This window comes from Histomonas meleagridis (assembly GCF_020186115.1).
Source record: "Histomonas meleagridis strain 2922-C6/04-10x chromosome Unknown contig_27, whole genome shotgun sequence".
Taxonomy (NCBI): Eukaryota; Parabasalia; order Tritrichomonadida; family Dientamoebidae; genus Histomonas; species Histomonas meleagridis.
This window is the reverse complement of record NW_027150844.1, coordinates 23,997-47,934: the sequence shown is the minus strand read 5'-3', so window position 1 is coordinate 47,934 and position 23,938 is coordinate 23,997. Positions and strand designations below refer to the sequence as shown.

The 23,938-nt window shown below is 28.9% G+C and overlaps 8 protein-coding genes across 8 annotated transcripts; 4 read left to right on the top strand and 4 right to left on the bottom strand.

Moving 5' to 3' along the window:
• Positions 1-205: 205 nt before the first annotated feature.
• On the bottom strand, positions 206-1,369 carry GO595_004496 (Casein kinase I isoform delta-like protein; the record flags this gene model as incomplete). Its single annotated transcript, XM_067917635.1, has 1 exon — positions 206-1,369. One exon carries the CDS (start codon positions 1,367-1,369, stop codon positions 206-208), a length of 1,164 nt encoding a protein of 387 aa, XP_067775078.1.
• A 7,209-nt stretch (positions 1,370-8,578) lies between these two features.
• Positions 8,579-10,957, top strand: GO595_004495 (uncharacterized protein; the record flags this gene model as incomplete). The annotated part of the gene is made up of 2 exons (XM_067917632.1): positions 8,579-9,239; positions 10,011-10,957. The coding sequence occupies 2 exons, from the start codon at positions 8,579-8,581 to the stop codon at positions 10,955-10,957; spliced, it is 1,608 nt and encodes a 535-aa protein (XP_067775077.1).
• A 4,036-nt stretch (positions 10,958-14,993) lies between these two features.
• Positions 14,994-16,187, top strand: GO595_004494 (uncharacterized protein; the record flags this gene model as incomplete). The annotated part of the gene is made up of 1 exon (XM_067917631.1): positions 14,994-16,187. One exon carries the CDS (start codon positions 14,994-14,996, stop codon positions 16,185-16,187), a length of 1,194 nt encoding a protein of 397 aa, XP_067775076.1.
• Positions 16,188-16,572: 385 nt separating this feature from the next.
• On the bottom strand, positions 16,573-17,523 carry GO595_004493 (Ser/Thr protein phosphatase; the record flags this gene model as incomplete). The annotated part of the gene is made up of 1 exon (XM_067917630.1): positions 16,573-17,523. One exon carries the CDS (start codon positions 17,521-17,523, stop codon positions 16,573-16,575), a length of 951 nt encoding a protein of 316 aa, XP_067775075.1.
• Positions 17,524-18,535: 1,012 nt separating this feature from the next.
• GO595_004492 (small GTP-binding protein) lies at positions 18,536-19,126 on the top strand (the record flags this gene model as incomplete). The annotated part of the gene is made up of 1 exon (XM_067917629.1): positions 18,536-19,126. One exon carries the CDS (start codon positions 18,536-18,538, stop codon positions 19,124-19,126), a length of 591 nt encoding a protein of 196 aa, XP_067775074.1.
• A 1,101-nt stretch (positions 19,127-20,227) lies between these two features.
• GO595_004491 (erythrocyte binding protein) lies at positions 20,228-21,091 on the bottom strand (the record flags this gene model as incomplete). The annotated part of the gene is made up of 1 exon (XM_067917628.1): positions 20,228-21,091. One exon carries the CDS (start codon positions 21,089-21,091, stop codon positions 20,228-20,230), a length of 864 nt encoding a protein of 287 aa, XP_067775073.1.
• A 58-nt stretch (positions 21,092-21,149) lies between these two features.
• GO595_004490 (putative elongator complex protein 2) lies at positions 21,150-23,177 on the bottom strand (the record flags this gene model as incomplete). Its single annotated transcript, XM_067917627.1, has 1 exon — positions 21,150-23,177. The coding sequence occupies one exon, from the start codon at positions 23,175-23,177 to the stop codon at positions 21,150-21,152; it is 2,028 nt and encodes a 675-aa protein (XP_067775072.1).
• An 80-nt stretch (positions 23,178-23,257) lies between these two features.
• On the top strand, positions 23,258-23,836 carry GO595_004489 (uncharacterized protein; the record flags this gene model as incomplete). Its single annotated transcript, XM_067917626.1, has 1 exon — positions 23,258-23,836. The coding sequence occupies one exon, from the start codon at positions 23,258-23,260 to the stop codon at positions 23,834-23,836; it is 579 nt and encodes a 192-aa protein (XP_067775071.1).
• Positions 23,837-23,938: the final 102 nt, after the last annotated feature.

Below are 23,938 nucleotides of genomic sequence, written 5' to 3'. Positions count from 1 at the left end.
CATTAATACTGTACGACTTTGAAGATTCTCTAATACTTTTTGATTATTCATCCAACTCCAACAGTAGCTCATATAATACTTGTGGAATTAAATGAAGTGAATGACTTAGATGAAAATTATTAAATAATTCATGAAGTCTTAGATTTAAGAAAACAACAAGTAAATATATATTTATTAAAAATACAATAATAATAAAATTTATACATTAAAATATCTTTTTCATCTTAAGAATGTCGCCAAATGCTTTCTTCCGATATTGCACAGACATCCTCATTCGATCCCTTTTCTTCAACAAAGATTTATTCACAAGCACACGATGGATTATTCCTCTATTAGAATTTGCATCAAGTGATCTTCTCACGCCTAATGCTGGAAGTTTCATGATATCTTTTCCTATTTCTGGCACATGAACTTCCAAAACATTTTGAGAACTTTCTGCACGATGAATAACCGTCCAATCGTAAACGTAATCGTAAGTGAAATTCATCCGAATGAAGAGATCGCGAAAATTCTTCCGTAACATTTCGTAAGGAGGTCGCTCATCGAACTCAAGATAACGGACTGTTTGGAAATATGTGACAAATTCATGAGGAATACTTTCACATAATTTTTCATATGATATTGACATCTTCGCATCTGCTATTTTTTCAAGTTTCTCTTTGGTCGTAGTAGCTTGAAAGCCTTGCCATGGAAGACGTCCTACAAGAAGATATATAAGAACATATCCAATGGATTCAAGATCATCTCGACGACTTTGCTCAATACGTAAGTGTGTGTTAACAGAAACATATCGAGCTGTTCCTGTAAGTTCTTTGTTTTCAAGATAAGGAATGTGTTGATGAGTTTTTGGATCTCGATATTTTTTTGCAAGACCAAAGTCTATTAAATAAATTTGATTATTGTTCTTGTTTGAACCAATCATAATATTCTCTGGTTTGATGTCACGGTGTATATAATTCTTTTCATGAAGATATTGTATTATGAGAAGAATCTGATCTGCAATCATAAGAACTGTTTTAAGAGAAAAACACTTATTTGGAGAGAGCTGTAAAAGGTCTTCAAGAGATTTATCTAAAAGATCCATAACAAGTACTCTGTAATTTCCTTCGGTACCATCCCAATGAATAATGGGAATCCCAGGTGAACCGCTGATTGATCTATAAATTTTGCATTCTTTCTTTAACTGTGAGTGTAAAGAAGTATTTTCTTCGAGTTTAATAGCATATAAATCATGATTAACAAGATGTTCACATTTGTAGATTTGTCCAAAACATCCAGCCCCTATCTGTTCAATTATTTTATACCTAGATCCAACAATTTCAAAATCAATCGTTTTGTTACATATTTTGGGTAATTCTGCATTTTCCATTTGGTTGCAGCTAGGAACGTTATGAATTCAATTATCGATGCGAAGGTTTTTTTTAGTAAAATGATTTTGAGTTTTTTTGAAAATAAGTAAAGTAAAAATTTATTTATTCTTGATAATTCGATATATTCACTCTTATCAATTGAAATAAATATTACCCAAGTGATGTTTATTTGCATATCTAGGTAGTAATTATCATCCAAAAAATTTAAAAACTAAAAAACGAAAAAAAATCACCTTCGACGGGACTCGAACCCGCAACCCCAGGATTAAAAGTCCTATGCTCTAACCGTTGAGCTACGGAGGTTCCTGTGTTAGTTTAAAATAATAATCTAATAATTATATTCATCATATTTTGATAACATTGGTTCAATCATATAGGTACGAATATAAAAATATCTCAAAGCAACAAATTCTTCAAATCGTAGAGGATAATGTATAAATTATGAGTTCATAAAATAATTTTATTATATTGCCACGTTTGGTCAAATCTGCAGTTCCAAATTTGAAATAATTATTATATATGGAACACATATTCAAATTTGAAGGGAAAAATTCGGGGAGTTGAAGTTTTCATACGGGAGTTATTGGCAGTTTTCATAATCGGCCAAAATCCAATTTTATACAAAAATTTGATAAAAATAAACAAAAAGTTATCTGAATTGATTAATAGACCGTTAAATAACTGATTTTTAAAAACACGATAATCTTTACCTGACTTCCACTGATTCATCAAGATAAAATTGAACTAAACCACCATCTAGATTCAAGGTATTCTGAACTTGCTATGAGTCAAGAATTTTATCTCCCACAGAAACAAGTTTCAGGAAAAAGAGATAATAAGCCAAGAATTAATCTCAAAGCCAGCACACTATTTGGAAATTTTATTCTAGATTTTGTTGCTGATAATGCCTTACTTCAATTAAAGGAATCTTTTGCGATATTCATACTTCCCACAATTATGTCACTTGCGTTTATTGTTTCATGCTTTTACAACATATTTCCTGGTTCTCTAGTTATTGAAACAATACTTAGTTGTATATATTATAGTTGCTTTGAGTCTAGTATACCAACTATAATTTTCATGAGTCCACCTTTTCATTTTACTATTTTTATTTTAATTCTCTGTTTAATTGTTTACATTATATTTTATCTCCATAAGAAAAATTTATTTGTTTCCGGTCCCTTAAAATCATTTGCCAATTTTTTTACTTCATCATTATCAGTCGATATATTACTATTAGTCATTATAAATTTATTTTCATGCATTTCTTCAATAATATCGACACAAGACGGCAAATATATTGTCATTCCAACTCTAATTTTATTCACATTACCAGCATTACTTCTCTGTTCTTACATTGGTATCATTAAATGTGGTATTAATCATACTCCATATTCTACACGAAGTCCATCTTTAATGATCAAATGGTTTGGCCATCTTTTATTTAATGCTTTTTTATCTATTTTTTGTCGATTTTATCCCGAAAAGCGAAATATACTTTTTTTAATATATTTAATACGTATATTGTCATCACTTAAAATGTTTTATATTACATTTTTTCAACCATATCATTTTTCATATTATATGCAATTAATGTCGATATTATTATCTGAGTTTACATTAATTTTTTCTCTTGGCGGTGCGTTTTTACAACTTTTTTCATCATATATCGAAATTATTCAATATATATTTATCGGAATAATAATAATATTTATAATTATTTCAATTATAATATTTCATATTCGAAAGAAAAAATATGAAAAAATTGGACAAACATTTGAAATTACAGATTTAAATCATTTAACAAAAAATGAAATAATTTATATATTGTTATATCATGATCCATTAATATCAAATAATATATCTAATTGTGAAGTAATATCAACAATATTTAGAAATAATATGGAAGACATTGAAATGTGTATATTTTTATTACGTTATTTAGAACATGGTTCAAATAATTTCCAAACATTTTTCGAAATTAGTGAAAGTTTATTACGTTTACATAATTTAAATTTATTTAATTTATTACTTTTAGGTTCTGTTGTCGAAAAAGTCACTGAAATATCAGAGAACATTGAAGATAAATCAATTAAACAAAAACAGTTAGATATGTTATTACAAAGATGTTATAATTCACATTATGAATTTTGGAAATCGATTTTATTATCATCATCAGATAAAGTATTATATTATTCACGAAAGATTGAAGAGAATTCATCAAATTTAGAAAAGTTTTTTAAGAATTATTTAATCGATGAATTCTCTGAAGATAATTTTGCAATGAAATATATCGAATTTGTGAAGAATATTACTGTCGATTTAACTAAGTTACAATTAACTAATATCCAATCTGATAATGATGAAGATCAAGAAAATTTAAAACCGAAATTAATACAAAAAAAATTAATAAATATTAATCAGAAAAACATTGAGTTTTGTGAATCAATTAATAAGTCATTTGTAGAACAACGAAAATGTTTATTATTATTTACATATTTTATTCATTCGATTGCATTAGTATTTGCAGTTGTTATTATTATATTCTTTTTTTATTTCTTATTTCGATTTTCTCATTCAAGTGCAGTGATTCAACCATTTTTACAATATTCGAAACCAATATATCAAACGACGTATGAAGTTTTATATTTATTATTATATTATTATTATTATTATGATATTACAAATAATTATTCAGTTCCTGAAATCGAAGTTGTTAAATTTGAATGTCAACAAATTCTTAATACGGAATTTCCGGATATTATTAATGAATATAATTTAATTGATAAAACTTTGATAAATAATTATTATAATTATATATTAGAAGTTTTAGATCATTTAATGTTAAATATTACTATTAATTATCAGAAATTAGAAAGATATAGTTTACAAATATTAAATAATTATATTAATTCAACAAATCTTTTATATCATAAATATTATACTTTACTTAATCAACATAATAGTATTTATTTATATTCATTAATATCTTTAGCTTGTGTTTATTCATTTTTAATATTCGTTACAATAATTTTATTTATGATTATATCAAAGAAATTAAAACGTTTATCATATTTACCATTTCGAATACCAAAGAATTCAGTTTCTAAACTTGTTAATAAATATTCTCAATTTTCGAATAAATTATTTCAACCGATTAAAACTAAATTAATACCTCAATACATAATAATACCATTAACAACATTTATTACTATTATTATTAATATAATAATACAAATTGTAATGATAATATCATATAAACTTGTATTAACACAATATATTAATACTATTCATGAAACATTAGAATTAAACTTAGCTATGTCTACAATCCAAATTTCTTATTATCCAATTTTAGCATCAGCATTTATAGTTGATTATAATGAAATCGATAGCAATTCAATATGTATAATGTATACATTTTATGATTTATTATATGATTTTGATCCAATTCCTCATTCACCAAAAATTGATGTTCAATGTAATGAAACTAATACGCATAATAATATAACTATAGTACCTATACGATATTTAAACTTAATACAATATAATTATTCACTTTCATCATTATTATTTTTTCAATTACATAACATTGCATTTATCTTTGCACAAAAAATTAATCCTGAAAAGCAATATATTAATACTTTTAGCCAAGCGACGTTTTTACCATTTGATTTTAGCACTATATTTATTGATAAAATATTAAATATATTTAAAGAACAATCATCGAAACATATATTTATCTTAGTATATATTATATTAATATATTCATTTATTCAAATTGCATATTTTATTAGAACAATTTCTTCATATAAATCTGCATTAAAATTCATAAAATTGTTTATACGAATTTGCGCATTTTTACCTGATGAATCACCTTTTTATGATTCATTTAGTGAATTTTATAATGGTAAAGCTAAAATTAAAAGTATTTTAACTGATGAATTAATTGAAGATTTACCTTATGGTATTATTTTCATAAATAAAAATGGAAATATTAAATATATGAACAAATTTGCAATTAATATAACACAAATAACGAATTATAATAAATTAAATGAATTACCGAAAGAAATTATTACTAATGATGGAAAAAAACATTTTTTAGATTATGTTCTAATCAAAAACAATAAATTTGTTAATGATGAATTTGGTACAAGAATTAAATTTAATGGAAAATGTATATTATTATATGATATAACTGAATTAACTAAAATGAAATTAAAAGAACAAAAATTAGAAAATGAAATTATTCAATTAGAGAAATTATTATTATTTCCTTCATGGTATGATGATATTCAAAATCAAGATAAAATACTTTTAATAAGTCATTTCATTGTAATTGATATAATATTTAAACCTGGATTATCAGTTGAAAAATTAAATGAAATTATCGACCAAATTAATATTAATTCCGAATCTTATACAACGTTAATGTATAAAAAATTACAACGTTTTAGTTTTTATTTGTTATTTAATTCGTACTCAAACATCGAAAACAAAAGACAATATATTAAAGAGCCATTGTCTTTAGCTGCGATTTTAATGAAATTATATGCAGATGATTGTAAAATGTCAATATTAAATGGTTCGCAATGTTTATTAGAAGTGTCTAATCAAGAAAATAAAGATTACTTATCACTGTATTCAAGTACTTTAGTGGTGTCAAGTACAATTCTAAAAGAAGTCGACTACGGCGAAGTCGTGGTCGATATGTTTGTGATGAAATCTATGATGAACACACAATATAAAATAGAAAGAATCCGACAATTTAATGCTCCAAATGGAAAATTGGATTATTATGTGATAAAGTCATCTGACGTAGTACACTGATTATCTTTTTTTGTTAATAATAAATTGTTTGAATTATTAATTTTTTTCTATTTAAAATATTCTTCAAAGAAATTTGAGGAATAGTAATTGAAACGAAGTGGCGTCGCTTTTGTATTCGACATAATTTTATTTCAATTAAAAGTGCCAATATGAGAAGATTGAAAAAAATTTCAATTATCAAATTTTAAAAACTATCAAAAATCTCAAAAATTATTACATACTTCTTCAAAATTCTCAAAAAGTTCATCAAATTTGATAGAATCTTATAAGTTCAGATGAATGGGATAACACGATTGATACTCCAGTAATTTTAGGTTTTGTTTTACTTAAAAATTGGGAAATGTCGATCAACTTACAAAAGACTTCCCTCTCTGATATACAAGATATGTTCAAGCGAAATGTTGGTCATTATTCACTCACAAGGACAAATAGGTTAAAAAATAATATAATATCTAGAGATATATTACAAATCGATGACATGATGATGAATAATGATTTTGATATGTTCATTATAAATTTCTTATTCATCGATGAAAATAATTCTTCACAGATATCAACATTTTCATTTATGTAAAAATAAAAGAGCTATTCAAGCATTAATTAATGATATCGATTGTTATGATCCTAGTTCCTTATTGTCTGTAAATTTAGAATAACAAAGAACAACTAATGCGATTGAGGGTCTAAATGGTAAAATACGGTAAAGATTAGATGGGAAAAGAAATATTGAGACTGTTATAAATATATCTGATCATATAGCTACAGAATTTGCTTGGCGAAGTGAGAGAATGCTTACATAAATTGACAATAATATTTATGAAGGTAATATTCTAGGTTCAATAGCAGTAGATAAATTGAAAAATATAGTCGAAATTGCTAAGAAAACTAAGAAACAAATAATGGATGAAAGAGCTAATATCGTATTATTGAGATGGATTAATAAGAAGTATTGCAAATGTATTACAAAGATTGAATATGGTTATCCTTGTGTTCATGAAATTATTAATCGTTTAGATAACCAAATTTCATTAATATCACAAAATGTAATACCTGAAATTTATATTTAAATTATGTATCAAATACAATAAGGCAATTTATTTTAAAACAAAATTATAGAACATGAAATTCAAGAAATATTTCATTATGATCTGAGTTACTCTTTACTTACAAGAGCATTTGAAAAAATTGCTTCAGTCGTTAAAAGAAATGATAGAGTGAAAGGACTAGTACTAAAATTATTTGATGAACTTAAAGATATAAATCTAAATTTATTTTTCGGAAGAAAATGGACATAATCAGCAAATTTAATAAGAAGGTCAGGAAGATATAGTCAGAGAAGACATTATTTATGCAGTATATGTGGAAGATTAGGTGACTATATAGCAACATGCTAAAATTTACATGAAGAGAATATAAAAGAAAAGTTAACATCTGAAGAATTAGGAATAAATGAAAACGTTATTTTAAGAACTGAAAAAAAAATAATCGAAGACAACTTTATCGAAATGGAAAAGGAAAGCACAAGAATTGATATTAATATCAATATTATGAAAATGGAGAAGTGTTGGTCAATTTGACATCTAAAGAACCTGAAATATCGAAATCACTGTCATTAGATCAATTGAACCAATTTCAAAGATACCGTGTTTTTCATAAGTTTTCGTTTGCTATAGGACGAAAAAAAATCCACAAGACATAGAAACACTGAATGGAATTTATTATACTCAATGGAAAACAGTATAAGAGCTTATACAAAATCAGTCTATGGATGCCTGGGATGAAATAGGAATTATACAACTAATATATATAATGAATTATGGTCAAGAAATTAGAAGATAATGATATGTTAAATCATATATCACAACTGACTCTATATTTAGAAACAATACCCGATTCACTATAATAAAAATTATATTAATTCCACATTTGTTTAATAATTCATAAAAACATAAATTCTAATTCAGATGTGATTAAAAGGGATAAAAGAAAATCGTTATTATCCACCAATTCCACGAAATTGTCGAAGTTTAATCAAAAATTCATTTAATGGAGAAACGTGAAAGGATTTGAACAGTTTATAAAACCGTCACAAGATGAATGAGGAAAATAACTGTTTCATCAAAGAACTCCCACAAGAATATGCTAAATCAATTACCCAATCAATCATTGATTCACTGGAAGAAGCAAATCTAAAAATTCGTTTGAAAAGAGAAAAAGATATCGATTACTGTGTCCAGGGATTGATTTATGCATTTGAATTAGAATGCCAAACAAAAGCAATTAATATCTTTCAAAGGTGGTTTAGTGACTTTCCTCTGGATAATGAAAAGTTTAATCATTATTTACAACTATTTTTTAATGAATTACCAAAAGCTTTTATGCATGCACAAAAATTCGACTCAGACTTTACTAGTACAGTTAAGTTTATAAAGGAAATGTTTGAAAAAAAGGAAAAATTAAACCAACAAACGATCCAATGTGGTCTTATCTGTGCTTTAAAGGCGTCAGGATACCTTGTTGAACTTACCAAATGGCTAAAATCGGAAGTCAATTGTAATAATTTAACAGAACTTAGTCAAATCTTTCTTATCAACTTTGTTGATGCAAATTTAAGTCTTCCGTTATCTATGTCTCTTATTTCTGACTTCAAATACTATTGCTATGGCAACACAATTACTCTTAGGCGTGGCGATGTTCATCCATGGATGGACTTATTTATTCGTCTTTTCTATAAATTCACAGATAATACTCTCAGTGATTCTCGTCGTGACGATCTTTACAAAATAGTATGTTTCATAAAGAAACAAACTCAACAAGATTCTAGTGGCCATTTCAGACTTGATCTTCTTTTTAATAATGCATTTAAGGCCTTTTCTGACAAAGCGAATGAGTCAAATACAATCTTCATCAATAAGATTCCTGCGGAATTCATTCTATCCATTCTAGGCGACGGCGTGTTTGTTAAAGACCTTTCTAATTTCCAGATTCCAGACTATTTATTTGTCCACATCTCAAACATATTTCAATTGTTTACACACGGTTATTTCTCAAACGGTCTCCGGTGGCATGATTTGTTTGTCCGTTATATTAATTATTTATTGGGTAGTCAAATTAAATTAAAAACATTTGTTATATTAGCACACTCAGGAGAATATTGTTCACTTTTTCCAAAATCCTTTAAACATTTCATGTGTAAATTATTAAGCAATTTATCAGAAATAGAGTTAATCGATTTTTTGGGATATAAAACAAATTTATATATAAATACCTTTTGTAATATTTATCAAATTGCTAAAGTTGACAAAGATGAAAAGCTAATGCAAATAGTAAAGAAATTAATTAACAAATATGATGAAGTATCATCGAATGAACAAAAATTTCCTATTTTATGTTTATATTTCTTATTAATTATTGGTGATAAAAGTTTGTTTTTACAATATTTTAAAAATAATTCAAAATTACTAAATAACGAAACAATTTTATCCTATTTCTTATATCCTTTGGCGATTTCGCCTTATTTCATTCCTGACATAGGAAAGCAAATCGTGGAAGAAAACATTATCGAAATAATAATTAATCGTTTCTCTAAAAATAGTAATATATCATATTCTGTTATAGCATTCTTAATTACAATGTTCGAATTATCGAAAACTACAAACATTTTCGAAATTAATCGAAGTCTTTTACATATATTTTTCGATTTTATTGAAGGATTTAGGACCGATACGAAATTGAAAACTTTACTCGATATCGTATCCCTCTCAATTTATATTCCTAACGTTTCCCCTGAATTCGCTAGAAACGAACTAGCAAAATTCGAGTCTATTCATCATTATTATTACAAAAATCATTTGTTTTCATTCGGCGAAAATAAGAACTCTTCAAAAATTGGTTTGGTGATTCATGGTTTATTTGGTATAACTTATTTCGAAATAGAAGAAGAAGTCCAAGAACAAAATAACCCAGAGCCTGAACCTGAAAAAAGGAAATACATGTCATATGCTGAACTTTGCCTTGATAAAATATATAAACCATTTGAAGAATATCATAGACCTAATCAGGAATTTTTCGGAGAAAACAAATCCATTCTTTTCATGCTTGCCTTTGGCTTTAGTGGGACATCTGATTCTTCTTCTCCAAAACTTGTTGAACAAGATTTGGTTGAAAAATATTTCTTTTCGAACGATGCCTTCAAAGGCCATAACTTTGTAGTTTCTGTTCTTTCACTAAATTCCCAATCAACAGACTTATCGTTGAATGTTGAAGAAACAGAACTTTTCCATGCTTTTCTTTCACATCTTGGAGGCAAATTTGAAATGGGCAATTGTCAATTTGTGTTCAAGCCAAAGCTATTAGAGACGAGTGTCTTGATCTTGTTTAATGAATCGAACAAGTTCTTGAACCCGAATTACATCCATTCACTCCCGTGTTCACTTGTCATAACCGTGGAACCGTTAGGCTCAACATTCAATGGAAATGAATTAACATACGGTCTATCGGCGTATGCCATCAAAAACAATTGTATCCTTCCAATCCAAAAAGAAAGAACAGTTGTACCTATAGGTGATCTTTCTTTAACTGTTGCTTCTTTGTGCTTCTTTATTTATGCATCTATCTCACAAAATAATGATGGAAGCTATGAATGCGATTTGGCTAATGCTTACGCATCGCAATTGAAGAAGAGAGAAACGGCTTTCAACGACATAGAAATGGCAATCAAAGACAAGAATTTGAATTATTTGTCAATATTGGATTGATATTTGTGTTTTTGTTAATGATTAATTACACAAAGATCTGCGTATTAGTAAAAAATATTTTTTAATTAAATTATGTTAATGGTTAATAAATTTTTATAGCAATTTATATATGAGTCGTGTATGAGTATTATTTGATAATGAAAATAACACTGATTTATTATGTACACTTTGAAGTCATTACATTTACATAATTTCTTAGATAAAATATCAATAGGAAACGTTGATTCATTATGGGGATTACAAAAATGTAATGTGTTATCACAATTAATTGTGACATTTCGCCAAATGTAAATATTCATGTAACTTATTCCAATCAATGCAATGGATATCTGCAAAAACTAAAGATAATATTATAAAAAATGAATATTGATAATTATTATTATTGATATATTAATGGACATAAATCCATCATAGATTTTGCTCCAGGCCACTTTTAATATAAATTATACAACACACATGTTCTCACAGATTGTTTTTGAATGTATATTTGGTTGGTAATTTCATTCAAATAAATTTTCATTGAAATAGTAAAAGTGTCATTTTCGAAAATGAAGACAAACTCAGATATGAGTTATTCGATTCATCGACATATTAATTAATTTCATTTAATGCGTTTTTGAATTTATATGTATAAATAGATAATAAATTTAACCATAAGTATTAAATTTGAAATTTAAAAATGAGGTTATTAAAGTTTCATAATTTCATCAAAATCATAAATGAAAAAACAATAACATATTTAAGCATCTGTTTACACATAATTTAGAATAATTTAATCAAAAAAAATTATAAAATTTTAACTTTTATTTTTATCATAGTTTACATCACATCAATTTTAATATGTTTCATGTATAAGATCCATTTCTTATTCAATACATGAATCAGATATATTGTTCCATCAATAAAGAAATAAGAAAAATCAAAAAAAAAGAAACAAGAATAAAAAAGAGGAAGAAAATAGAACTCTGTAATTAATAAGTTAACAAAAAAAATCAACTAATGAGAATGATTTTCTTCACCTATCGTTTTTCATAGAAAAAGTGGAAGACTTGTGAATTTAACGGATTTCAGCGACTTGTGATGTCAAATGCTTTAAAACATAAATATCTCAAAAATCAATTAATAGTCAGATTATTTATGGCAAAGATAAAAAAAATAATAGAAATTCGGCCGTAAAAGAATAAGATTACAATTACTTCATTTTTATTACAAGAAGGATCCTTAATTTCCTTTCTACTGTGCCATTAACAGTCATTTTTGGGAATCAGATTACACATTTCCCCACTTTTTGAATATTTTTTAATCGAATCCGATCAAAACTGCTCATTTTTTCCCAAACGCTTTACAAAAGACACTTTTTAACCTTTTCTATAAATAACACACCAAGTTTTTGTGTTTCAATAGTTTACACGAAATAATATTTCTATCGAATTGCTGTGGTTTCGAACGTTCCAACAAAATGCAAAACAAACACGGTGAACATGAAAAATCACAAATTGAAGAGGTAACCAAGATTCTGAAAGAACTTAGTGATTGTGTTCTCAAGTTTCGTAAGAAGCCAACAAAATCTCGAAAAAAGAATTTAAATTCAAAACTCAGCTCAGCAATTGAACTTTCCATAGATCAATATGAAAAGCCACCTGGATTCTTTCAGCATGTTTTTGAAATTTTGTCACAGATTATTGATCCAAGTATTGATATGGATGTTAGATCTGACACATTTTTAGGAATTATCAAAATTATCCTAAGGAAATTTAAAGTCATTCCTGTGTACGCTATTCAATGGGATTCATTTTTTGATGCACCAAAAAATGATTTACAGTTAAAATTTTTAATTAATCAGACTCGACTAATTGCAGATGAAGCAACCAAATGCTCAGCTGCTAATAAATTAGATGATGAGAAAAAGGAGATTTTATTTTTTTGGTGGAAACTAATTGTTTTATATATTTCTCCCAAAATCAAAATTAAGCCCAAAAAATTTCCACCTGAATTTGTTTCCATTACATTTCATTCATTATTATTCACACTTAAAAAGTTTCGTCAAAATTCTCTTAGTTTTATTACATGTAATGAAGGAATTTTTATTTTTCCATTTGCCCTTGAAATTTTAATGGCTGCTTCTAACATGCCATTTGAATACAAGAAAGTTGTTTCATTCTATAAATATTTTTCACCATGTAAATTTAGTTGTGATGGCTTTGAACAAGGAGGGAAATATTTTTCAGTTAAAATGATACGCGACAAATTGACGAGTTTATACAAAACTGTCAACATCAATCAAATGCAACCAGAATTTTTATCATATTTTCAAGCAATACCATTTTCATCAGTATCTCAAGACCTAGAATCCATTCGTAAAATCCAAACATCTAATCGATCCCAATTATTAATTGCTATAATTGAGCCAGCATTAATTATTTTAAATTGGTTAATTGAACTCTTAAAAAAGCCGACGAATAAAGAAGATACTATATATAACTTATCTATAACATATGGCCATTTATTACGGATACGAGTCTTAATATGTGAAATCTTAAAATATGAAGGCGATGATAGTTTATTAATAAGTTTTTTTACATCAACAATGGAAAGTCAAACCAAAGAATTATCATTTTTATTGTTATCATTATATTTTGCTATTTCATTTGATAAGCGCGAGATTAAAGTTGATGAATTTAAATCATTTTGTTCAAATATGTATAAAATCTCACAAAGTGTATTAAGTAAAGAGAATTCAGATTCATTCATTAAGTTCAATCAAATTTTAGGATTACAAATTGCTTATGCATTAGCGCCAAGTTTATTACGAATACCAACGAAAGAATCAGAAACATTTACGAAGAATCCGGTGATGTTAATATATGAGAAGTATAAATATAAGTTACAGATTACTTTAGGCTATTTTTTTTATCATGTTAATGGTATTGATTTACCGTATGATAAAGCGGAGAATTTTATATATCAATTAATTAATAGTTGTGATAAGAACATTCATTATACAATGTCATCATCAATAGCGGATGCATTTTATGATGTAATGACTTCTACAAATTTTAATTTAGATCCAAAGTTTTTATTTGGTGGAATTTTACCAATTGTTTTAAACTCATTATTTAAGAAAAGATGTGATTCGACATTTATCTTTCCGAAATGTTCTAAAATAGTTAAATTAGCACGGATAAAAGGATATATGAACAAATCATTAGCTATTAATTGGTTTAAAGTGTTACAAAATTATTGTTTTTCGAATAATAAAGAATTACATTTAGAAATCATAAACTCAGGAATTGAAACAATATTAATTGGATGTCCTTATTCACTTGGGTTAATACCATTTATATCTATTTTATTAAATCAAGTTAATACAAGTATGGTACCATTAATTCATTCATATTTATGCGTTGAATATTTTGTAGTAAAGAATATTAACTTTAAGAATTATCCAAAATATTTAATTGATTCGATTGATAATGAATCAAATCGATTAGTTTTACAAAACTTTTTAGAGAATAATTTAATTCGTAATAATACATTTCAAGCATTAAAATATTTATCATCTAAAAAAGATGATGATAAAATACATAAAACAATTTTCTTATTAATTCTTTATGATTTATTATCATCTGATAATAATAGTGAATTAATTGATTTGTTTAAAGGTTATATCGAATCTAAAGTTATATTTCCACGTTCATATTTATCATTATTAAATTTATTACCACAATTTTATCATACGATTCAACAAAAAAATGAAAAAATTTTACGATTAATTGAACAAAACATTAATCAATTGTTTTTTTCGAAAGTAATTCAAAATGATTTAGCTACAAAATATTCAATTGATTTAATGTTAATGTCAAAGAATGATAACAAAAATTTTAATTATTATTTCTCGTTATTATCTGCTTTTTATGATACTGTTTTAACATCTGATAAATATAACGAATGTTTTACGAATGGATTTGATTTCTTCTTAGGCCATTATTATAAATCAATTAATTTGCAAAAGGTTGAATTACAACAGCCTTATTTCATGCATAAACAGAAATATTTAATTAGCTCTGGATTAACACCTAATTCCATCGCATTCACTACAGTCTCCGCAACATATCAAATCGAAATTTCTGATTCTGAACAAACTCATGAAAATAATATTAATCATCTTAATAGTTTTAGTACAAATGACTTAAATAATGTTAATAATGATGATGTTTTTGATAACATTAATCAAAGAAATAGTTTTAGTGCTAATAATTTAAATAGTATCAGTAACAACAACAATAATGTTAATCGTAATACATTTAGTGCTAATAATTTAAATAGTATTAGCAATAACAATAATAATATTAATCGTAATACATTTAATGCTAATAATTTAAATAGTATTAGCAATAACAATAATAATATTAATCGTAATACATTTAATGCTAATAATTTAAATAGTATTAGCAATAACAACAATAATAACAACAATGTTAATCGTAATACATTTAGTGCTAATATTTTAAATAGTATTAGCAATAACAATAATAATGATAACACTAACAAAGAATATGAAATCAAAAAGTTTTTAGCAAAGATTCCATCGTCGTCATTATTTGTCAAAGCGTTAAAGGACAAACTCAAGTATTTTGCATTACAAAACGACGGCACTAATCCTATCAACCAAGTCAAGATCAATGGCTATCCCATCTATAAGGCCAGCATTGTCTATTCCGGGTTTAACAAGCGCAACAAGTCGGAAATCTTATCAAATAACATCGAAGACATCACAAAACATTTTTATAACTTCTTAAAGAGCATTGGGAAAATCATTGACATCTCGAACAAGTTCTCATTCATCGGAGTACTTAAGGGAATGTTATCCGGTGATAAGTCGATTTGTTGGGAAGATGACGTCAGCACAATATACTTCCAAGTCGCGCCGTTCTTAAAGCCCGATTGCATAAACAGTAGAATGAAAAGATGGGACTACATTAGGGCGTGGCCAGTGCTGATACTATGGAATGAAAACCCATACGAAATAGATATCAAAGAGTTTAAAGACTTTAACATTAAGTTGCACATCGTACTCCAAATGGTGAACAATGGATTCGTAAGAGTGCACATGGAAAAGGACGAAAAGTTGGAATTCGGACTGTTTTATAATGACATTCTGATACCGAAGTGTTTCTTGGGAAACTTCATTCGATTGGTGATAATTAACGCTGAGGAGGCACTAAAATAAGTTAATTTTTATATAATAAACCGAACATGTGGATAAGTTTGATAATTGTTTTTCAAAATATATAATTTGTTAATGCGATTTAAATGAAGAAAAATGTTTTTATGCTGTATCCAAATGATTCTTTCGATGTGATACAATATTAATATATTTAGCACTTACCTTCATTTGAGCTTGATATTGCTAATGTGAAAAGTTCAAACATTTCATATAAATAGATTTATGTATGATTGAAATATTGTCTCCAAATTAAAAATATAAAAAGATATGAAAGAAAATTACAAAAAGTTAAAGAACTGATAAATATTTGCACATATCATTAGAATTTTCTCGAAAAACAAATCATTAAAAACTAAAACATTTACATAATAAATATTATGAAATTCCATCAGCACTGCGCAATTTGGCAGTTTTTGCTGTTAAAAATTCCGTTTTCTTCTTCGTCGTTTAGATATGACATTTGGAAATGAAACTGCGGAAGCTGCACGCATTCCATTGTGTCGTCTTCGTTTACGCTAAGGAATGCGGCAACGTTTTGGCTTAGCGGAGAAGAAGACGTGAACACTGTAACAACAGTGAGATCTGATCCAAATGGGAAATCGACTCCTGTTGCGGCGACTTGATGACCGCGCAATATCATACAAAGTTGGTTTTCTTGAAGGAACCTCTTTGCTGGTTCGATCCCCCACAAGTATGATGTCCCACGTGGGCTTGTTTCCCATTCTACAACTTCTGATGATGGATCTGACCAAACAAGATCGGCCAAAAGACTGGATTTTTGTATGCAAACTGGCCGCGCGATTGATCTTATCTGTTCTATGGATGTCAGTTCTGGTGAAATACCTGCATGAACACAGAAAATGCGATCTGATATGATGGCGGCAATTGGTAATGAATCAAAAACTTCATAAAAATATGGAAGAACAGTTGGCGAAGCTTTTCTCCCAACTTCCACCGCAAACTCAAAGTTTTCTGACATTTCTTCACATTCATGATTTCCTCTGAGTAGAAAGATATTATTTGGAAATTGAATTTTAAGAGCAATAAGAAGGCAGAATACTTCATAACTGTTTTCTCCACGATCAACATAATCTCCTAAGAATAAGTATTTTGTGTCAAGTCCGAATCCACCAATTTGTAAAAGAGCAATCAAATCATTTAGCTCACCATGTATATCACCACAAACGTTAATTGGGGCCTGAAGTTCCAGTAATGAATTTTCTTTCAATAGAACTTCAGATGCTTTTTTACAAAGATCAGCTACATCAGTTGTAGATATATTAACAGTACCATTGGTAATAATATTTTTGATGAGGGTGTTGATTTTGCTTGCGTTCATCGGAAGAAAGTTCGATAAATTTTGATTATTTGAATATTCTATTCGATTCAATTTGAGAGCAGTCTGCCACTTGGCGGAACAACGTCAAAAATAATTTTATTGGAATAAATTCTAATTATTCCATTATATAATATCGTAATAAATTCGAAAGATACGTTATTATAAATAAATAAATAATTAATTTATAGATTAATTATTAATAACAAAAGATATTATTATTTTGATTAATGGTTATTTAACCAACTTAAGACGGTTTTCAAAGGTCGGTTCAGTGATGACGGTTAATTAATTCAAAAGCTCCGCAAAATAAACAATTCGATTATTTTTGTTGTTGTTTCACATCACAAAATTCCATATAAAATGAAATTCTTTTTATATTGGTGGTGAATTCAAGTTAAGCATTGGTAATTGGTTCTAAAATTCAACTTTATCTTAGGATTTAATGTTCTGAATGATTAAACGTTACATGTTGGAAAATCGGCCGATTTTTCCAATCGTTGTCATAAAATGACGATGTGTATTCAATTTATGTTGTACAATTTTTCACCGAAAACGTTATGTATTATTAATAATATTCCATATATAAGCAATGCGATGCACATTATAAATATATTAAAACCAACATTTGTTGTCAAATATTCAGTTTTAAAATGAACAATTTCAGGATTTAAATGGTAAAAGTTTTAGTACTTAAATTACTCGCGAACACGTCGATATATAGGTTAAAATGTCATTAAAAAATATCGGAAATATTCTTTTCATATTTTGCGATTTCGGTATTGCAATACGATTGGAACCAAAATAAAAAGTACCTTTACATTCACAGAGTCTCCTAACAGAATCCTTGTAGAACCAAAATCAGAATTCATTTAACTTCAATTAATGGCTGAGTCTGATTATAATCAGAAATGCCGCCTGTTGTCAAATGAAGACCGTTTACAATAGTGACCGTTAAAAACCTTTTTTATTAGCTTTTTTAAATTGAGAGGATAACCGCCAACAACTTTGCTCGATGTCAAACAGCTTTAAATTCATCGTAATTGGATCAAGTGGTGTCGGAAAAACAGCAATATTAAAACGCCTAGTTGACGATGTGTTCACTGGTGAATCTCAATCAACTATTGGTGTTGAGTTTTTAGCAACATCTGTTGATGTTGACGGTAATTCAGTTAAGCTACAGATTTGGGACACTGCAGGACAAGAGCGCTTTAGGTCAATTGCAAAAGCTTATTTTCGTTCTGCAATAGGCGTAATTTTGGTATTTGACCTTACAGATCGAAAGTCATTTGAAGATTTAACAGGCTGGCTTAACGACATCCATTCCCTTTGCGATCCAAATGCCGTTGTCACTTTAATCGGCAATAAATCAGATTTGAAAGATCAACGTGCAATAACAACAACAGAAGCAGAAAGCTTTGCACAGTTACATCAATTAAATTACCTTGAAACATCTGCGCTTGGAGGTGATAACATCCAAGAAGCATTCCAAAGGACAGCTGCAACTGTTTATAGAAAGAGCTTGGCTAATGCCGACATAAAGTCAAAAGATGAAGGAAAGCGTCTTGATAATGCGTCATCAGGTAATACAGGATGTCAATGCTAATAAAAGAACAAATTCATTTTTTTCAATCTGATTTTTCAAACCGCTAATCAAATGTAAACCATAGAATTCAAGATGAACAACAATACAAATCACACATTGATATAAATCAATAAATTACCCAAATGAATTTATTTATTGTATTTTTTTCTGCTAGTCCTTTGATTTTAATTTCAACCAAAACTTTTTACTATGCTTGACCAATGCATTTAATCTGATAATAATTGGACAGACTTCTTTCAGATACCAATTCAAGTTTTCTCATTTACTTAATTCAATCGAAAAGAATTCAAAATTAGAAGCGTAAATTTGTTTTATTTACTTAGGATCAACGTACGTTGATTTCAGCATACGCTCTTGCCTGGTTCACGATTGAAGCGTATCCGATGAACTTAGAAATTTTCTTTGGCAAGCTCACTGTCGGGTCCACCCCCGATAAACCTCAGGACCCTCATCACGATTGAGTCGTATGAGTAGAGCCCAGACTCGCCCGAGAGGATGAAGAATGCGCTGCTATTATTACTCCACCACCGAAAGTTTCGACAGGATGAGTCACGGTAAAAGTATCCGAAAGTTGCACCAGCTTCGGCGTACATAACAAGAACTCCAAAACGGACCAAACAGAAGGAAATGTTCTATGGTTAACTACGTTCACAGGGTCGAATTCGCTTGTCACGAACAAATCCCTGTTTTGGTTTAGATACGCTTTGAATATCGATGTCACAGAAGCCATCAAAGACACATTACGATTCATCGGCTTCGTTTCGCCCTCGATCAAATTCAACAAATCGACGAGATTACCAATGATACGTAACGAGTTAAACAGTGGAATAAGAGCACTCGTTCATCAATGTGCCTTTGTAGGTTTTCTAATTGTTGGAAATCATTAGAATTTTGTGTGTAAAGATCTTTATATGGAACATCATGATTATTAAAATTGGGTGGATCTGGGGATGCAACTTGTGCATCCATTGGGATGACTGAAGGGTCGTGAGAAATTAATGTTTCTTCAAATGAGTCAGTTGCAATCTCAATCATTTCAAAAAAAAAATGCTTCACACAATTCAAAAATGACATTGAATACTGTATTCAATATTCAATACTTTACGCATTTTGATGTTTCGGAATTAACTTTTCTTGAAGTTGTCGTATAACTGGATCATCTTCTGTATAATTTCCTGTCGAAAGTAATGTTTTAATGTTATTTTCTAACCAAATACATTCATTATATTGTGGAGAATCAACTACAAACCTTGATTCTGTCTTTGGAGATTGAGGTGGCTGATAAACGGTTGTAATGAGTTTGGATTTGTTGGCAAAATTGATTTGTCCTGCTGCAGCTAAGAGAGAAAGATATTGATTCATTTGTTCATCTGAATTTTCAACTTGTTTTTGTTCTTTTTCAATATGTTTCTTTTTCATTTCTAATGCTTTTTTCTTACGAAATGCTGCTTGTCGATTTTGTGATGCTTCAATCTCTTCCATTAGTTTCTTATATTGAGCAATAAGGCGAACATATGATTTCTTTAATGATATCTTCTTTTCTATGATTGCTTCTGTTTTTCTTTTATTTTCGTTAATTTGATGATGAAGATCTGCAGCTTTTTGTTGAAGCTTGAGTTCAAGATCAACTTCTGCTGATGTTTCGAGTTGATTTGATTCTCTTTTTGCTTGTATTTTTTGTTTTTGTGATTTTAAAGATAAAATTGAATCATTTAATTCTTGATTTTTTTCTTTTATTTCATATATTTTTGACTGTAAAGAATAAGCGATTTCTTCAAGCTTTGAAGAAATCATATCATAACGAGAATCAATTAATTCTTTTTGTTGAACACAATTTTGCATTTGATCTATCCAACCTTTCTTCAGAGCATTTATTTTACTTTGGAATTCTTCCTTTTTTTGCGTGATAAACTTTAACTTTTCGTATTTTTCTTTTGATAATTGGGCTTTCTTTTTTCTTTCCATTTTCTGTTCTAAACGTCTTTTCATGAAATTCAAATTTTTTAAAAAATTTTTATCTTTATTAAATCAATTTTTGGAGTAGTACAACGTGGTCATCTCCACAAGTGAGGAATTTCTTTTCATTAAAGTTGACTCTTATATCGTTAACTTTCCAAGAATGTTGTTGATAATTCCTCACAACAACAAACTTTTCATTTGATGGGTCATATTTAATTTGTTCTACTTCGCCATCATTTAGGCCTACAATCATATCATATTCACTAATATATTGTATTGCGGTAACAAATTTATCTTTCATATGTCCAGACAATGTACCATCTCGTTCATATACATAAAGTCCATTCTCACCACCAATCGCAAAATATTGTGAATTCGTTGCCCAGCATCCTGCGTAACAGTTCTTGTCGCAATTGAATACCTTCAGCGGTTGTGAATTCACCGGGTCGATCAACTTCACTTTCCCGTTCCTCAGAACAAGTAATAACATCGTTGAATCAGGCGATGCATCAATTGCTGCTGTTAATGATTTGGATGGTTCTCTTTCATAATTCTCACGCTTCTCAAGTGATTTCTTGTCCCATACAATAAAACCGCCCCTATCGTCGCCGGTTGCAAACCAGTCTGATGCAACTGTCATTTGACGTAACTCTCTTTCATGTGCAAAAATCGATTTATACTCGGGCCAACGTGTAAGCCACATCTCATGTGAATGAGGAATTCGATCTTTCATAAAATCAGATGGTGTAAGTGGTGGAAAGTTTGTTTCAACATCAGATGGATTTTCAATTGTCGCATTATCTAATGATAATGGACGAACCATTGATGCAAATGGAAGTTTCTTGTTTGAGAGAACTCCGGGATGAATATGAGCAAAACATTGTGAAGGCATTAAAACACGAACATTTTTCTCATCAGCAGCAAATGCATATAGGTCATCTTGGAGTTCAACGACATCATATATTGCATGTCCATGAATCAATGGTCTTGCTATTTCTTGGTAATTATTTCCATTTATAGCATATACCCTAGCTACATTATCCAAACCAGTTGTGATGAAACACCCAATAGTTGTCCATGCTGCAGCAGTTACAGAATCGAAGTGACCAGCGAAACAGCGAACAGATTCACCGTTGACCCACCTTGAAAAACCGCCGTTCCTTGAAACCGCTATCACATCACATTCCGATAGAAGTTTACAGCCGATAAAACCGCTTTGATCGTCTTCAACCGCCGTCGTACCCAATCGATTAGAAATATCATAATCGCCACCTTCTGAAGCAGTCCATAATAAAACTTGACCATCATATGATGCAGAACTAATATGCTTGCTACCATAGAAATCGACACAATTGACCCAATCATTATGATTCAAAAGATTTGCAAAAAGTTCAACATGGAACGATTTGGCATCGGAAACAAGTGTGGCATTGGATGCAATAGAGACATCAAGCTTGGAAATTTCGGATGCACTTGTTTCACTTATTCGCCAAATGCGGATAAGATGTTCTTGACTTGAAGCAGCACAAAGAATAGAATGCTCACTTTCAGGGCAAAACTTTATGCAAGTTGTCCATGCAAGTCCTTCTAATGTAACTGAGCTTTTTGTTAATGGAACGTATAACATTATTGATCCGTCTGGCGCACCTAAGCCAATGATTAATGTGCCTAAGAAATAGTATAGATTAAGAGAAACGCATCGTAATTCAGGGAAAAGTATTTCGATAATTTTGATTTCGGTTTCATTTAATTCGAGGAGTCTTACTCCATCGAGAGCCGTGGATATTAAAGCATTGTTTTGGTGTATTGCACAATGAGTAATTGAGGATGGAAAATCGAGTGAAAAAATAATGTCTTTTTTGATTGGATCATAAAGAACCAAATTTCCTTCACACGTACCAATGAGAAGTGATCCTGAAAGTGTGAATCTAACGCATGTGATAATACCATATTTTAATGGAGCATAACAAACTGTGTCATAAGTTTCTAAGTTTTGAATTAGAAGTGAAGGGCCGGAACCATACGCAAGTAAATTACCAGAAACATCCCATGCGTCTGGATCCTGATTGCAACCACCAAAAGCTTGAATCATGATTGTGTCAGTTTTGAACGGCAAAAATAACCGTTAAGTAAAAGTGCTTTATGTTTTAAAGTATACGTTATTTATTGATTATGACTAGTAAAGGTTTACCTCCAAATTTTCGCTTGAACTTAACAGCAATACAGAAAAATACAAGGACTACAAATGAACAACATGAATCTAGTGAAGTTGAAGAAAAGAAAATTCCTGCACAACCAAAAAAGGCATCAACAATTGTTCCACCAAGACAATCTGTTTTAAATGCTACAAGACAAAGTACAACACTTTCTAGAAAAAATCTTATTGTAGAAAGTTCTTCTGATGATACAGATGATTTTGACTTAGATATTGCAACAGTTCCGGTCGGTCAAGAAGAAGCAAAAAATGAACCTGAAATTACAGATGACATCGCTATTGCACCATCAATACAAGTAAATCAATTACCAGAGTTTGATGATGGAAATGATGATTTCCAACAAAATGGACAAAACAACAAATTTTCAATCATTTATGATCTCCTGCTAACGCCAGAACAAGTGGAAGAACCGCTTGAAGAATGGTCTTATCGAACATTCATCAAGCAATTTGCAAACTCGGAGGCAAATCAAGATATGAATGATGATGATGAAGAATATGAAATGGATGAAGACGAATACAGTGAATATGATTAAAAACATTTTTATATAACTTAACAAATATTTATAGTATATCATCGAACTGATGTGAATTTATGGCATTCGCAAGCGCAACTACTGCATCATAACATATGGGAA